Raw genomic sequence first — 18,150 nt, forward strand, 5'->3', positions numbered from 1 at the left:
TTCAAAGGGTCTTATCATTTATAAAAATTAATATAAAACAAAAATACTTTTATTTCTTAACACTTATGATACAGAGGTCTAATATATATTTTTCCCAGAGAAATTCATGACCACTAGTTAACATGACCTGTATGATGTGAGATGAAATAACCCTCATGCTAAATGAAATGAGTTTCTTAATTTTATACAATTACTTTATAATTTATTTTGATTACAATAAAATTTAATTTGTTATTTTTTGAGTAATATCATTTCAGATGCCAGTTCACACTACATTGCAAAATCAGAATTCTAAAACAAAACTAGTTGTTTTGCCAACTCACATGATCCTTCCTCAGGGCATCTGAAACCGGTTTCCCAAAATTGGTCCCTCTAAACACTGTCAAACGGATGGGAATCTGTGTCCCTTAACGAGTCTTGAGCAAAATAGGCAGATTCTCAAGAATCTTAAGTTATAATTATTTAGTAAATACAGTCATGGTCACATAAAACTTGTTACTTTAATTTGTGGATGACTGGTTTCAATCTACTACAGAGTTCATCATCAGATCTATATTCCTTGGTGGCAGTAGGAATCCCAAACGTGGAGAAAGCCTGAAGCAGTGTTCCAAAAAATATCTTAAATCTCAAAGCAATTCAACAAGGATTGAATTGTGATGTCTCCCCTTGATCAGATATGCAAATCAATGTGCTGTTATTGCAGAAACGACTTTCTATGAGTGCCAGTATTGGATTACGCCACATATCAACTAGCTGTCACTGTCTCTGCCTCTTCAAGAGGTTGTCATGCACACAAAACAGTCACCAGCAGGATCTGTGGTTGGTATGGGTGTAGTGGGTAGTTGCACCGACTCTGCACGTGTGTGTGTGTGTGTGTGTGTGTGTGTGTGTGTGTGTGTGTGTGTGTTTTGCCGTCTAATTCTGATGAAGGCCTTACTGGCCGAAAGCTATTATTTGAGTCTTTTTGTTGTGCCTAGAACGTTTGCAGAGCAGCTGTGCTAACTGCAATTAAAATGATGTACTGACATCTTAGCACAAGTTTGTCCTCCTTTTAGGAGATCTGCCTTCCCAGATAACAGCCTGTCTGCTCCACCAATACACTGGACAGCAGCAATATCTCCTTTGGGTGACATGCTCTCCCACAAGGTAGTGCAGCCATTCCAAAGTGAGGCAGCAGCATCATGAACAACATGTGGCGACGTTATTGCTCCAAGAAACTGGTGTAGTTGCAGTCCTAAATAAGAGGATAGCTTACTCAAGCAATGTAATTGCTGCCCAATCATAGCGAGGTATAGCAATCAGTAGGACAGCAGTTATGCCACTGTTCTCTCAGTACACTAACACATTCATTTATAAAAATATATTACAATTATTTTTTGTCAGGCAGTTTTTTGTTTAACCCCCATTAGCTGACTTTCCGGTGTGATTATAGCATACAAATAGCAGCAAACATGCATCTTTCTTTCAATACTCAAGTTGTAAAGCCAAGTGAAACACACCCAAATACATAGTAATATAATAAGAAACTAAGTGAGTGTCTATAATAGGCAAAAGCACAGAACAGTGCTGTAACTAGTAAAAAGTCACTATGTGGAAATTTGTTTTAAATATTGACATATTTTTGGTAACAAGCAACAGTAAAACGAAGACAACAGTTAGGCTGCAGAAAATGGAAGAGACCCCTGTTCCATCCTTGAAAGCAGTAAACAATGTGTTTTGGACCTAATGGTCATGAGCTTTTTTCTTGCGGCAGTTGACAGTGAAAGTCGTAAATGTACTACAAAATCAAGTTTCTTTTGCATTTCAAATAATCGTGTAAATATTATTCTTATACACACAAAATTATGAACTCGCCTATAATTCCAAGTGTTTAATGTTGCAAATTTACACTCCAAAGCATGTAATTTAAATTTCCATAGTTTACAAAAATCATTTCAGGCATTTTAATAAACAGTTTGTTCTCTTCTATATACACGACGTTGAACTTTCGAAATATATTATGTATCTGAAATACAAATGAGAAAAGGCATAGTAAGACAGAACATCCGCAGCATTCGTACTATTTTTATGTATTTATTTACATTTGTGTGCACAACATAAATATATATTTTGGTTTTTAGATTCAGTTACAGAGAACTTATCACTGCCTTCAGTTTTTAAAAACTGGATGCAGCATAATCCACGAGTTCAGTGCAAGAAAGACAAAAATGGGAACCTGTCAACCCTGTACTGAAGTATGTGAGCTAACGTTAATAGTCACTTCCGACACACAGCCCATAGAATTGAAAGAAGCTCGAGCTGGCGATGGATTTTCGAACTGGAACCATGGACAAAAGGGGATAAGGTCTCACCTGACGAATACCTTTCATTTTAATTGTATCTAGTATTAAAAAACATGTAAACTCTGAATGTCATTCAATCAACATCATTTTAGTTTAAACGAATGACAGCAAACCGTAACATGGTATAGAAACTATTCAGCACATTAAAAGACAGTGGTAAGACATGTTTTCCTGACAATGATGAAAATTCCAACTTTATGCCACTTAAAGCCTTGTGCAGAAGATGTGGCACCATCAAATATTGTTACAAAAAGATGTTTATAAATGGCTTCACCACGTTAATCAAAATGAAATTCTAGTGCTGACAGCAACTACACTCATTAAAGAATTATGGACAACATGAAAACTTGATGAAAATTGTGACATGTCCCAAACTGAACACATCTGTCTGCCATCGACGGAAAATGCAAAGGCTAGTGGATGGGGCATCAAATGTTATGTGATGAAGTTTCAGGTCTGCAGTCACAAATATGCAAAGAAGAGTCTCTAGCATTGTTTCTACATTGTATTACAATCTTAATCTCGATGTGCAGGATGGAACTGAAAAAGCTGTCAGCAAGATAATTTGTTGGAATGAAAGATTTATTAAACATTATGAGGGACTAGCATATATAACGTTTAAAATTTTTATTAACCTATGGTGGATGTTTTATATTTATACATATTTCAATTTTGCAGATGACTAGTATGAATAAAATCTCTAAAGGCTATCAGGGCATATTATAAACAACTGACGCAAATTTGGATGATGATTCTGTTGGCAAGAGAACTGGTAGTTTGGTATCGAGCTAAGCACTAAAATATTTGCAAAGGCTCAAGCACTATTTTAATTTAATAATACTTACAGCACTTCTTCATCGAGCAGAAATTCTAAACGTAGAATTACAGAAGTCTAATTGAAAAATATAGAAAAACAGAACCAGTTACTTATTATTTGAGAGTGCTTCTTATAATTTCAAAGGTGAAGAAATTTGGTATAAATGTGTTCAAACTGCTGCTGACCTTGATCTTGACAAACCTAAACTTTCATGTCAGCATGAAAAATTCAAAACGTCTCAGTCAAGGGTGTAAGAAAAATGTCAAATACAAAACACCTACCTTTCCAGGAAATCACACGAGTTTTTGAAAATTTTCGACTAATTGATTGCATCACTCGCAGAGCTGATTGAACGAGTCAATGAATTTCTTTAAATAATCTGAACAATTTACTCTATGACATTATACAGATCCTGATGAAATTGTAAAATTTTTATAAAGATCAGTTCAGCAGAAAGAGACTGATAAGCAACAGAAACATATTCTTACAACTTCTGAGAGAGCAAATGAGCAGGCAAAACACATGGGGGCAGTTGTGGAGTTTTTAAAAAAACTATGAATGGACAAGAGAACTAATATTTCAGAATTTTTGCACTTTGCTTCCCCCAAATCTTGGACAATATTGATCTAAGGTGTGAAGTTTCTCCTTTTTTCTCTTCAGTTCGAAATTTATTTAGGATCAACAGTATTGCAAAATTGACTATCATATCACTATTTTGCCTGTTTACAATGACATTACCAACAAACTATATTTAGATGATTATTAAATACATTTAATTTGCGACCCACAAAGTACAGCACAATTTTTCCATTGTGCAAGTGAATTTTTGTACTGAAGAACATTTAATTAAATAAATAATATTTTAAGAATCATTCTGACATTTATTCATCACTGAAAAATCTCCACTGTATGAATTATTATTCTATTTAGAATTTCTAGGAGAGATAGGAACCCTTTTTTAGACATTTACCCACTAAGGCGAAGTATGAAGTGCCACACAAGTAAGCACACGTCACGCAAAAATGACTGCCAACTTCGGCAGTTCAGACCCCAGCTGTTTAAGCTTGTTAGAACCATGTGCATTTTCTTAAAAAAATTGCACTTATGTTACTTTGATGCACAGTTTACTCCACTGACATATGTTTATAATGAATTTTCATTTCACATTTGCAGAATTTCAGAGATAGTGACATACAAAGATCATATTGTTCTATGCTTTCACGTAATGTGCAAATATTGTTTGTCCTAAGAATCCTACCATTTATTATTTATTCCATGGATGTGGGATGATATTCATTGTGAAAATACAGAGTGGATTATGCTGTGGGCTAACAAAAATAGTGCACACAATCCTAAAATTTTAACAAGTCTCAATGGCATGGAAACAGAGTCAATATCAATACACACTCCAAAACACTGTATAGTGACACTAAAAAATGTAAATACCTACAAGAAACAGATGTAAGCCATCTTAACTGAAAATAGCAAACTGGCATAATAAGACTGGTTGTTTAGGAAAATAACGAGTTAATAAAATCCTTATGCAGCAGAAAATGTGAAAATATTTAATGTCATTAATAATTTATGGAATTCTTAATTAAAACAAATATTTTAATCTATAAAATATATTATTAGTTCATCAATAATCATTATGTATTTAACTTTACACCTATCTCATAAGGAGATGCAGCCCATACATATACAGTAAATCCCACCACAAAGCCTGAAGACGAGTCAGTGCTTGTCTGGAGGTGAATAATAAATTGCACCCGAATTGAATGTAGTTTCATTGAAAAAACAATGGGCACATGACACATTTATATACTAATAGCACACACGAGGACTGGAAACAGAGGTACATGAAGTACCCTCTGCCACACACTGTATGCTTGCTCATGGAGTACAGGCATAAATGAAAAGCCGTTATGTTCCAACAGAAGATAGTTACTAAGGATACAGGTACTGCCACAAATACTATTATGTGGTTTCTGTACAACATTCTGATATTACCTGTGACTATCACTACCTGTAATGCAGCTGCAACTGATGGGTTGCAGTACTACAGGTCCACCACATAACTTCACACAAGGGACAGCTTGACAATAAATATGTTGGCCAACAGATATAAGCCAATATGTTTACAAGATGGCCTACGTTGGAATCCACTGGAATTTGTGGCACCAGAATCACCACCTGTGGGGCTTGCAGCAGGTGCTACTTTACCTAACATAAGGCAGGTGTAAATCTGGCAGGCCTGTTCTTATGTAACCACCCTTCACCAGAGAAGGCATTTCCAGCCGCAGCACCAGTTCCAGATGTTCGACACTGAAGCACCAATTACAAGCCGCCGAGCAGTCACCAAGGATGACATCACTCTCCAACAACCACAGTATCGTTTAGACTTGGCCATTCAGGGACATATACCACTGGTTGAACTTGGAATCTGCACGAACAGATTGCCATTAGTCGGTGACTAACACCCTGCAGGGCTTTGAAATTCTTCATCTCCACCTGTAGGCTTTTCTTCACCAGTGACTAGCAATTTTGTGGAATTTATTCAAAAACTATTTATTGTATATCATCCAGACTTGCTTGGACTTGGGTCTGCAGAGGGCAATTAATTATTAATTGTGCAGTATCTGACTAAAGTGGTTACTGTACTGTACTACCTGGGAATCATTATTTGCATGTTTGTGGTTCCACTTTGGTCATCTTGCACTCTGAAACAGCTGATGATATTCTAGTATTCCAGTTAATATATTCTGACAATTTACTGATCATCACTGTATCCTGCCCATTCAATAAGAGTCAAATTGTTATTTTAAAGACTCTCCGAGCACTGTCATAAACATGCTTACATTCTCAACTATCTTAACATGTGTTCTCATTTCCCATATCTAAAGACATAATTTGATTGTCTCACGACAATTTTGTTGACAGTGCAGACATCACTGGACTGATCATAGAAAAGAAGTGAGGGAGTCAGCTTGCAATGTGCAGTAGTCACAGAAACACGCAATTTGGAGCACTCACCTTGCGTTTCTGTCCACGAGGCAGCTCCATCCTGGTGTATAACTCCAGTGATTCTACACCAGGCCAAACTTCAGGAGTGATGGAACCGCACAGCTGTGAGATAAGCGTCAGCTGTTGCTGCTCAGTGTTGCCTTGCATAATAGGGCTTCGTGTCCACATCTCAGCCATAATGCAACCAGCACCCCAGAGGTCAACAGGAGGACCATAGTTGCGGTCACCAAGCAGAAGCTCTGGTGGACGGTACCACAACGTCACTACTCTATTTGTGTACCTGTCCAATGAAAATCAAATCCTGTTAAATAGGAGAGGGAGAGGGGGAGAGAGAGAGAGAGAGAGGGGGGGAGGGGGGGGGGAAGAGAGAGAGAGAGAGAGAGAGAGAGAGAGAGAGAGAGAGAGAGAGAGAGAGAGAGAGAACAGTAGGTGATTTAGATATACTTTTGTAATTTGTAAATCACTATACATCATTCGGCTAAAGGTACACAGTGTTCCAACTGAATTTTATTCTCTTCCATTTCATTCAAGGATGGTACAAGTGAAATATTATTTCTGGCACATTTCACTGTATGCCAGAGTCTCTCTACTTTGTGTGAATCAAAGGTATGCCCATGGTCTAGGAGTAGCACCTTTGACTAGTAACAAAAACATCCTGGGTTCAAACAAAACCACTGCTTAAATTTTGAATAAAAATCATCAACAAAGGCGGCTGAAGACTTACGGCATAAGAAGTCACGCTCATGGGACTTGTCGACAATGTACAATTGTTCAAATAGTTCAAAATTATCAATAAATCTGGAGAAAGCTATATGGAAAAATGGGCGACAATACATACAAGAAGCAGTAGGGAACACAAAGACAGAACACCAAGAACAAAGTAGTCCAATTAAAAATAGTGTAAGATGCAGTCTTTTGCCCCTACTGTTTGTTCTACACACCGAATAAGCAATGCCGAAAATAAAAGAATATTTCAAGAGTAAATTAAAATACAGGATGAAGGAATATCAACGATACCACTTTGTTATGACACTGGTACCATCAGTCAAGGTGAAGAAGAATTACAGGACCTGTTGAATGGGAACAGTCTTAACAAGTGCAGAATACAAATTGAGAATAAACCTGAAAACGACATTCCAGCCAAGCTGCAAATAGTTTAATTAGTAGTGCTTACTCTTATGAGATTGTTTCAGCCATAATGCCATTTTCAACTACACCTGTAGATGTAAAATCATTCAAATACTTCAAAATCATCAACAAAATAGGGGTAAGCTATACAGAAGGGTGGGTGACACACAATATCTAAAAGAAGCAGTTGGGAACAATAACATCTACATGGGTACTATGCAAATCACATTTAAGTGCCTGGCAGAGGGTTCATTGAACCACCTTGACAATTCTCTATTATTCCAATCTCGTATAGCGCGCAGAAAGAACGAACATCTATATATTTCCGTACGAGCTCTGATTTCCCATATTTTTCATGGTGATCGTTTCTCCTTATGTACGCCGGTGTCAACAAAATATTTTCACATTCAGAGGAGAAAGTTGGAGATTGGAATCTCTTGAGAAGATTCTGTCGCAATGATAAACACCTTTCTTTTAATGATGTCCAGCCCAAATCCTATCTCATTTCAGTGACACCCTCTCCCATATTTCACGATAATACAAAACGTGCTGCCCTTCTTTGAACTTTTTCGATGTGTTTTATCTGGTAAGGATCCCACACCACGCAGCAGTATTCTAAAAGAGGGTGGACAAGCGTAGTGTAGGCAGTCTCATTAGTAGATCAATTACGTTTTCTAAGTGTCCTGCCAATAAAACAGTCTTGTTAGCCTTCCCCACAACATTTTTTGTGTGTTCCTTCCAATTTAAGTTGTTCGTAATTGTAATTCCTCGGTATGTAATTGAATTTATGGCCTTTATATTTGACTGATTTATCATGTAACCGAAGTTTAACGGATTCCTTTTAGCACTCATGTGGATGACTTCACACTTTCTGTTATTTAGGGTCAACTGCCAATTTTTGCACCATCCAGATATCTTTTCTAAATCTTTTTGGAATTTGTTTTGATATTCTGATGATTTTATTAGTCGACAGACGACAGCATCATCTGCAAACAACCTAAGACGGCTGCTCAGATTGTCCCTCAAATCGTTTACTTAGATAAGTAACAGCAAAGGGCCTATAATGCTTGATGACTTTCCATCAATAACACGGAAACACTAAGAACAAAGTGCTTGGACAATATGTATATATATAGACAGCTAAACTGACAGTTTATTCTCACTGATGCTTTATCTTTACAAAGTAACCTTCGCTAGTCAGAGATGTTAGTTGTGTTTCACTGCTATTATAATTTTGTTATGAATCTATCTTTAGTTAAGTTTTGTTTTCATTTACTGTGTATTTTTATCCACCCCAATTTCCAAATGGAAACAAAATTTTCTAGATGATTTTTCTTGTGCATATATATTTCTAACTCTGCCAGAATGTTCATAGTGTGTCTTTTTGTTTTGTGTAGAAATTTTAATAAGATTTTGGGTTTTTAGGTGTAGGTGAAAGCTGAACTGATTGCTGCCATAATTTCTTGCACGTACTTTAATGCTGAAGGTTCATGCCATTTGACCGATACAAAATTTAGCGCATTTGTTGCACACAATTTTGTGTATGTCTGGGTAGGTAAAAATCATTAATTTTGGCTTTTCCAGATCAAATTTTTGTCTTTGGATTGACATTATTTGGAATGCTAGTTTTATGTTTCTTTTGTTTAAGATTTGGACAATTTTAGTCAATATTTGTCCTGCATATATTGTCTGTACATAAGTTGCTTTTTGTTCTGTTTGGTTTTCTTTTGTTAATTTTTATGTCCTTATGTATGGTTTTGTTTTTAGGTTTCATGTGTTTTCCACACAGTTCGTGCACTATATCTGGGTTGAAATTATTTTGTTGAGCTATATTGGAGTACTGTAAGCTCATATTCAAGTGGTAAACTGATTATTCAATTGATCATCAAGTTAAAGTAGGAGTATTTTTGAGGATTTTAGGTGACAAGGACTTCCATCAATTATGTTGCCTGTAGGTTCCAAACAACTGATAATTGTTAATGATGTTGATTTTTAGATTGAGAAAGCTTATAATAATTATATTATAGATAACATTACAACAGCAATGAAATGCTGTAAACATAAAGCATCAACAAGAATAAATTGTCAACCTAGCCTTCAAAAGCACATCACAGAAAATTTCTACAAAAATGAAAATTACACAACTTATAAAAATCTAGCAATAAATAGACAGCCAACAGTTTACTCACTGATGCAATATGGCCACTTATTCCAACTAACCCATAAGTAGACTCACTAACTTTAACATCTACAGGTTCACTTGACAAAGATGCTATAGCTGAAACAAACCTGTAGTAAGGAGTAAGCACTACTAATTGAGCTATTTGTAGCTTTCCTGGAATAGTTCATCATAAAATGTCAGATTATTATGTATTCCATGCTGGAGGCCAGGCCGAAAAGAGTTAAGGAATTCTGCTGCCTTGGAATCAAAATAACTCCTGATGCACAAAGCAAGAAGGATACAATCGACATTATTTCCTGCCTGCCCGACAACGTAAAATGTGCAACCCAGCAGTTTAGTGGACAAACAGCAGCCTGAGGATGTTTAAAGAATGAAAGCAGTCTTAAAAAATAAAAAATATATTTGTAATTATACAGCTGAGATGGTTTTCATTAATCATTAATATTAATTTTTTTTATGGTTTTAGGCGCCTTTTCAGTAGTTGTAGGGGCAACAGTCTGGATGATTGACTGACCTGGCCTTGTAACACTAACCAAAACGGCCTTGCTGTGCTGGTACTGCGAACGGCTGAAAGCAAGGGGAAACTACAGCCGTAATTTTTCCCGAGGGCATTCAGCTTTACTGTATGGTTAAATGATGATGGCATCCTCTTGGGTAAAATATTCTGGAGGTAAAATAGTCCCCCATTCAGATCTCCGGGCGGGGACTACTCAAGAGGACGTCATTATCAGGAGAAAGAAAATTGGCGTTCTACGGATCTGATCGTGAAATGTCAGATCCCTTAATCGGGCAGGTAGGTTAGAAAATTTAAAAAGTTAAATGGATAGGTTAAAGTTAGATATAGTGGGAATTAGTGAAGTTCGGTGGCAGGAGGAACAAGACTTCTGGTCAGGTGAATACAGGGTTATAAATACAAAATCAAATAGGGGTAATGCAGGAGTAGGTTTAATACTGAATAAAAAAATAGGAGTGCGGGTAAGCTACTACCAACAGCATAGTGAACACATTTTGTGGCCAAGATAGATACAAAGACCACGCCTGCCACAGTAGTACAAGTTTATACGCCAACTACCTCCACAGATGATGAAGAGATTGATGAAATGACTGACGAGATAAAGAAATTATTCAGATAGTGCAGGGAGACGAAAACTTAATTGTCATGGGTGACTAACTCTATAGTAGGAAAAGGAAGAGAAGGAAATGTAGTAGGTGAATATGGACTGCGGGTAAGAAATGAAAGAGGAAGCCACCTGGTAGAATTTTGCACAGAGCATAACTTAATCATAGCTAACACTTGGTTCAAGAATCATGAAAGAAGGTTGTATACACGGAAGAAGCCTGGAGATACTAAAAGGTATCAGACAGATTATATAATGGTAAGACAGAGATTTAGGAACCAGGTTTTAAATTGTAAGACATTTCCAGGGGCAGATGTGGATTCTGACCACAATCTATTGCTTATGAACTGCAAAAAGGTGGGAATTTAAAGAGACGGGACCTAGTAGAAATCCTTGGGTAACAAAAGAAATATTGAATTTAATTGACGAAAATATGAAAATGCAGTAAATGAAGCAGGCAAAAAGGAATACAAAAGTCTCAAAAATGAGATCGACAGGAACTGCAAAATGGCTAAGCAGGGATGGCTAGAGCACAAATTTAAGGATGTAGAGGCGCATATCACTAGGGGTAAGATAGATACTGCCTACAGGAAAATTAAAGAGACCTTTGGAGAAAAGAGAACCACTTGTATGAATATCAAGAGCTCAGATGGAAACCCAGTTCTAAGCAAAGAAGGGAAGGCAGAAAGGTGGAAGGAGTATATAGAGGGTTTATACAAGGGCGATGTACTTGAGGACAATATTATCGAAATGGAAGGGGATGTAGATGAAGATGAAATGGGAGAGATGATACTGCGTGAAGAGTTTGATAGAGCACTGAAAGACCTGAGTAGAAACAAGACCCCGGGAGTAGACAACATTCAATTATAACTGCTGACAGCTTTGGGAGAGCCAGTCCTGACAAAACTCTACCATCCGGTGAGCAAGATGTACGAGACAGGCGAAATACCATCAGAGTTCAAGAAGAATATAATAATTCCAATCCCAAAGAAAGCAGGTGTTGACAGATGTGAAAATCACCTAACTATCAGTTTAATAAGTCACAGCTGACAAGTACTAACGCAAGTTCTTTACAGACGAATGGAAAAACTGGTACAAACCAACCTCGGGGAAGATCAGTTTGGATTCCGTAGAATTATTGGAACACGCGAGGCAATACTGACCCTACGACTTATCTTAGAAGATAACGTAAGGAAAGGGAAACATACGTTTCTAGCATTTGTAGACTTAGAGAAAGCTTTTGACAATGATGACTGGAATACTCCCTTTCAAATTCTTAAGGTGGCAGGGGTAAAATACAGGGAGCGAAAGGCTATTTACAATTTGTACAGAAACCAGATGGTAGTTATAAGAGTCGAGGGGCATGAAAGGGAAGCAGTGGTTGGGAAGGGAGTAAGACAGGGTTGTAGCCTCTCCCCGATGTTATTCAATCTGTATATCGAGCAAGCACGAAAGGAAACAAAAGAAAAATTAGGAGCAGGTATTAAAATCCATGGAGAAGAAATAAAAACTTTGAGGTTCGCCGATGACATTGCAATACTGTCAGAGATGGCAAAGGACCTGGAAGAGCAGCTGAACGGAATGGACAGTGTCTTGAAAGGAGGATATAAGATGAACATCAACAAAAGCAAAATGAGGATAACGGAGTGTAGTCAAGTTAACTTGGGTGATGCTAAGGGAATTAGATTAGGAAATGAGACACTTAAAGTAGTACAGGAGTTTTGCTATTTGGGGAGCAAAATAACAAATGATGGTCAAAGTAGAGAGGACATAAAAAGTAGACTGGCAATGGCAAGGAAAGCGTTTCTGAAGAAGAGAAATTTGTTAACACTGAGTATAGATTTAAGTGTCAGGAAGTCGTTTCTGAAAGTATTTGTATGGAGTGTAGCCATGTATGGAAGTGAAACATGGACGATAAATAGTTTGGACAGGAAGAGAATAGAAGCTTTCGAAATGTGGTGCAACAGAAGAATGCTGAAGATTAGATGGGTAGATCATGTAACTAATGAGGAGGTATTGAATAGGATTGGGGAGAAGAAAAGTTCATGGCACAACTTGACTAGAAGGGATCGGTTGGCAGGAAATGTTCTGAGGCATCAAGGGATCACCAATTTAGTATTGGAGGACAGCATGGAGGGTAAAAATCGAAGAGGGAGACCAAGAGATGAATACACTAAGCAGATTCAGACGGATGTAGGCTGCAGTACGTACTGGGAGATGAAGAAGCTTGCACAGGATAGAGTGGCATGGAGAGCTGCAGCAAACCAGTTTCTGGACTGAAGACAACAACAACATGGTTTTAGGGCACAGAACTGCTACAGTCATTAGCGCCCGGTCTGTGACTTTTTGCTCCCGGGACTGAAATGACTCCTTACCCTCTCCCTTAAAACCCACATCCTTTCGTCTTTCCCTTTCCTTCCCTCTTTCCTTATGAAGCAACCTTGGGTTGCTAAAGCTTGAAATATGTTTGTGTGTATTTTTTATTTTGTCTAACTACCAGCGCTTTCTTGTTTGGTAAGTCACAGCATCTTGGTTTTTTATATATATTTTTCCCACGTGGAATGTCTCCCTCTATTTTATATATATATAAAACTACTATAGAAGGAGGGGGAGGGGGGGGTTGTTTTCCCAAAAAGAGCTTCAAGTGACCGTCGCCCTCTCACTGACACTAATAAACTTGAGGACGTGATCGACTGAGTGTGTCATCAGCTAAAATGGAAGATATATCAGGCGACAGCTGTAGACGGGCACGTAGTGGAGTAAAATATGGGCACTCGAGTAAAAGGTGTCTCACCGTCCACAGTTGAGAGCAGTGGGGACAAAGTGGGGTAGGATCGCCACTTAAAAGATGTTAGTTGCTAAAACGACAGTGCCCTATTAGGAGTCTAGTTAAAATTAACTTCTCCCGTCAACGAGTTCGGGAGGAAGAAGTCCAAGCCCAGGGAAGGGCTTTCACGTTCCGCAATTTATTATTGGGAAATGTAGACCAATGTGCGTGCCATAAAAGAGTAACACAATGACAAAGCATTCTGTCGATCGGCGAAGGGAACCATGCGAACAGCAGGCTGAAGAGAGACTGCGGCCTTGGCCGCTATATCGGCCGCCTCATTTCCACGGATACCAACGTGTCCTGGGATCCAGAGGAACGCCACAGAGATGCCGAGCAAGTGGAGGCAGTCCTGAATCCGGTGGACCAGAGGGTGGACAGGGTAAAGAGCTTGGAGACTGGGGAGAGAGCTGAGCAAATCTGAGCATATAATATACTGTAGCCGCTGATGGCGACGGATGTATTTGATAGCCTGGATAACAGCATAAAGCCCCGCAGTAAAAACCGAACACTGATCGGGAAGCCGAAATCAATTAGGGGTGTCACCAACAATATAGGCACTCCCAACGCCAAATGATGTTTTGAGCCGTCAGTGTAAATAAATGTGGCATCCTTCATTTGTGTGCATAGAGCAGCAAATGCCCGACAAACGAAAGAAGGGGTACCATCCTTGGGAAGCTGACAAAGGTCAAGGAGCAGGCATGTCCGGGGCCGAAGCCAAGGCGGTGCTGTACCCCCAGTTGTCAAGAAAGTGGAAGGAAAGAGAACATAGCAGTTGATGGACGCTGACTCCCGGTGGTAGTAGAGAGGAAGGGCGGCCTGCACACCCTAAATCCAAGGAGGCATCGAAAAAAGGTAATGGGTTGGATTAGCAAGCATGGAAGACAGATGGCTAGCATAACGACTCAGAAGGACAGCTCACCTATTGGACAGCGGAGGGTCAGCAGTCTCTGCATAAAGGCTCTCCACAGGGCTGGTGTAAAGAGCTCCAGACGCTAAACGCAATCCATGGTGGTGGACAGAGTCGAGATGCCAAAGAATAGACGGCCGAGCACAGGAGTAAACTATGCTTCCATAGCCCAATTTAGAGCGCACTAAGGTGCAATAGACACAGAAGGACCACTTGGTCCACTCCCCAGGAGGTACCATTGAGAACATGGAGGGTGTTGAGGGATTGCAGACAGCGAGCTGAAAGATAGTAAGCGTGGGAGGACCAGCACAGTTTTCTGTCAAACATAAGACCCAAGAATTTAATGATGTCTGCAAAGGGAAGGTTGACAGGGCCTAGATGTAGGCAAGGCGGAAGAAACTCCATATGACGCTAAAAAATGGACACAAACGGTCTTACTGGGAGAAAAGCGGAAACCGGTTTCGATGCTCCAAGATTGGAGGCAATCGAGACATCCTTTAAGACAATGTTCAAGAAGGCTGGTCCATTGAGAGCTGTAGTAGATAGCAAAATCGTCCACAAAAAGGGAGCCCGAGATATCGGGAAGGAGAAAATCCATAATTGGATTTATGGCGATGGCAAACAGTACAACACTTAGCACGGAGCCCTGGGGTACCCCATTTTCTTGGGAGAAAGTACGGGAGAGAATAGTGTTCACCCGCACTTTAATGAGCGCTCTGCCATAAATTCACAAATAAAAAGGGGCAGCCGACCTCGGAAGTCCCAAGAGAACAGTGTGCGGAGAATGCCTGTCCTCCAACAGGCATCGTATGCTCTCTCCAGACCAAAAAATATTGCTACAGTTTAGCATTTCCTGAGACAATTGTTCATGATATAAGTGGAGAGAGCAACAAGATGGTCAACTGCAGAACGATGCTTTCCGAAACCGCATTGGGTAGGTGTTAAAAGACTTCGGGACTCGAGCCACCAGGCTAAACGGCAATTCACCATACGCTCCAAAACCTTACATACACTACTCGTGAGAGAAATGTGGCGATAGCTAGAGGGGATATGTTTGTCCTTTCCAGGTTTTGGAACATGAACGACGATAGCGTCCTGCCATCTTCTGGGAAAAGCACTGTCGGTCCAAATACGATTATAAAGGCGAAGAAGGATAACGCAGACTATGTTATGGTAAATGCAGCAACAATTGAATGTGGATACCATCAGGCGGAAGAGCGAGAAGAAGAGAGTATGTGTTGGAGTTCCCGCATGGAGAAAACAGTATTATAGCTCTCGCTATTTTGAGAGGACAAAGCAAGAGGTTGCACTTCTGCTGCACGTTTCTTAGGGAGAAAGGCTGGTGGGTAATTTGAATAGCTCAAAATCTCAGCAAATTGTTGACCCAACAAGTTAGAAATTGCGACAGGGTCCACTAAGGTATCATGCGCGACAGTGAACCCAGAGATCAGGGAGAAACTAGGCACGCCAGATAACCGTCGCATTAGACTCCAAACTTCTGAGAATGGAGTGAAGGTGTTGAAAGATCTAGTAAAGAAGTCCCAGCTCGCCTTCTTGCTATCGTGGATGATGCAACGGCATCGCGCACATAACTGCTTATAGCGGAGACAGTTGGCCAAAGTAGGATGGTGGCGGAAAACGCGAAGAGCATGTCGCCACTCATGTATTGCGTCACAGCACGCCTCTTTCCACCAAGGAACTGGGGGGCGCCTGGGCAAATCGGAGGTGCAAGGTACTGAACGCTCCGCAGCTGTAGGAATAACTTCCATAACAGGAGTGACCTGATTGTCGACACTAGGAAAGTGACGATCATCGAATGTAGATAGAGACGTAAAAAGTGTCCAATCGGCTTGGGCAAACTTCCAGTGTCTCGGGCACATAGACGGCGGTTGTGGCTGCAATCTAAGGACACATGGAAAATGGTCACTCGAGTGTGTATCAGCAAGAGTGAACCATTCAAAGTGCCGAGATAGCTGAACAGTACCAACCAAAAGGTCCAAATGAGAGAAATTCATCATGGAGGCAGACAAAAATGTAGGTTCCCCAGTGTTGAGGCAAACAAGATCCGATTGATGGAGGACATGAATCAATACATAAGGAGCCTAGCGGACAAGGACGTGGAGATCCCTAAAGCGGGTGGTGGGCACTGAAGTCCCCTACAAGCAAATAGGGGGGCGGGAGCTGACCAAGGAGATCTGCTTGCGCCATCAGTGTGGATGATGGAATGTATACGGTACAAAGAGAGAAGGTGTATCCAGAAAGGGAAAGACGGACAGCAACAGTTTGGAACGAACTGTTTAAGGGGATTGGGTGATAATGGACAGTATCATGGAGAAGAATCTTAAGTCCCCCATGTGCTGGAGTGCCATCAATAGAGGGGAAATCAAACCGGACCGACTGAAAATGAGGGAAAACAAAGCAATCGTGGGGACGGAGCTTTGTTTCCTGAAGACAGAAGATGACCGACGAGTAGCATCATAAAAGGATCAACAATTCATCCCGATTGGCTCTAATGCCACGGATATTCCAATGGATAATTGACATAGGGTGGACAGGAAAGGGAAGAATCTTACCACAGTTGCTCTCAACTCAATGACTGTTGAGAGCCGGCAGCAGACAGCGTGGAACGGCATTCAGCCAAAGGCAGAAAGATCCTGATCCATGTGTTGTTCGGTGGCAGCTAATGCCACCAACAATCGGCTGGTGGATCGGTCGCCAGTAGTGGTCCTTGGCGACACGGAAGACGGCCGAGGGCGGTCACCACCAAGTGGCACTGTAGGTGAGACATGCCATGGCAGTGGGGAGGAACTTCGTTTCTTATGAGCCTTCTTGGAAACAGGACGATGAGATGAGGGAGGAATTGAGGGTTGTGAAGTCGGGGTACGTAAAGAATCTTCGCGAGTAGGCTCTTTTTTGCAAGCTCGAAGTCGTGTGTTTGCCACACATATATCCACAAAAAGAGTTGTGGACCCCCCTGGGGGATTAATATTAGTGTCATCTGTCATACTCAACATGATCAAGAGGACATAAAAAACATACTAGCACAGGCAAAGATGACAATTATGGCCAAGAGAAGTCTACTGGTATCAAACACACACCTGTGTGTGTGTGTGTGTGTGTGTGTGTGTGTGTGTGTGTGTGTGTGTGTGTGTGTGTGTGTGTGTGCGCGCGCGCTCGCTATATACACGAGTGTTTTAATTGTGCCTGTCTGCAACTTGACCCATCTTCTTTACGGTAAGTAGCAATCTTTTCCTACATTATCGATGTTTGATGCCTCGTATTCAAATTTGTTATCCATGAAAAGACCACAAGAAATGACAATGTTATCTAACAGATTATATATATGACTAATGACTGTCCCTCCACAATAAGTCTTGAATCCAATCCATATCTGGTTTGACATCCCATAAACCTATAGTTTATCAGGCGATATTGTGAAAATGCACTGAAAACAAGCATCATAGTATGACTGTACTAACAGAGAAATTTCTGGGTATCATGAATGGAAAGAGCAAGATATGTTTCACACGACATGCACTTGCGGTATCCACTTTCATTCTTACAGAGAAATTGTTCGGTTCCAATGTCATGGAACTTTTACTAATTCCATGGGACTGCTAAAGGCAAATAAAAATTCTGATAGAAAGGTCAAAAATCTCAATAACTAGTACAGAGTCTAACTGACATCACAATGGCTACAGTAGCCTTCACTTGTTTGAACCTAACATAGGCAACATTAAGGTGGAAAACGGTTGTGGTTATTAGAGAAATGGTCGATGGTCAATGAAGTAAATGTGTTAAA

The 18,150-nt window shown here is 40.0% G+C and overlaps 1 protein-coding gene across 1 annotated transcript in view; it reads right to left on the reverse strand.

The window, feature by feature from the left end:
- Nucleotides 1-18,150, reverse strand: part of LOC126481299 (cyclin-dependent kinase 9) — a 43,440-nt gene that overhangs the window by 17,674 nt on the left and 7,616 nt on the right. The window contains exon 6 of the mRNA XM_050104948.1: nucleotides 6,193-6,463. Coding sequence (XP_049960905.1) covers nucleotides 6,193-6,463 — 271 coding nt within the window. The remainder of the gene's footprint in view (nucleotides 1-6,192; nucleotides 6,464-18,150) is intronic.

Source organism: Schistocerca serialis, chromosome 5, assembly GCF_023864345.2.
Source record: "Schistocerca serialis cubense isolate TAMUIC-IGC-003099 chromosome 5, iqSchSeri2.2, whole genome shotgun sequence".
In the NCBI taxonomy this organism is placed as follows: Eukaryota; Metazoa; Arthropoda; class Insecta; order Orthoptera; family Acrididae; genus Schistocerca; species Schistocerca serialis.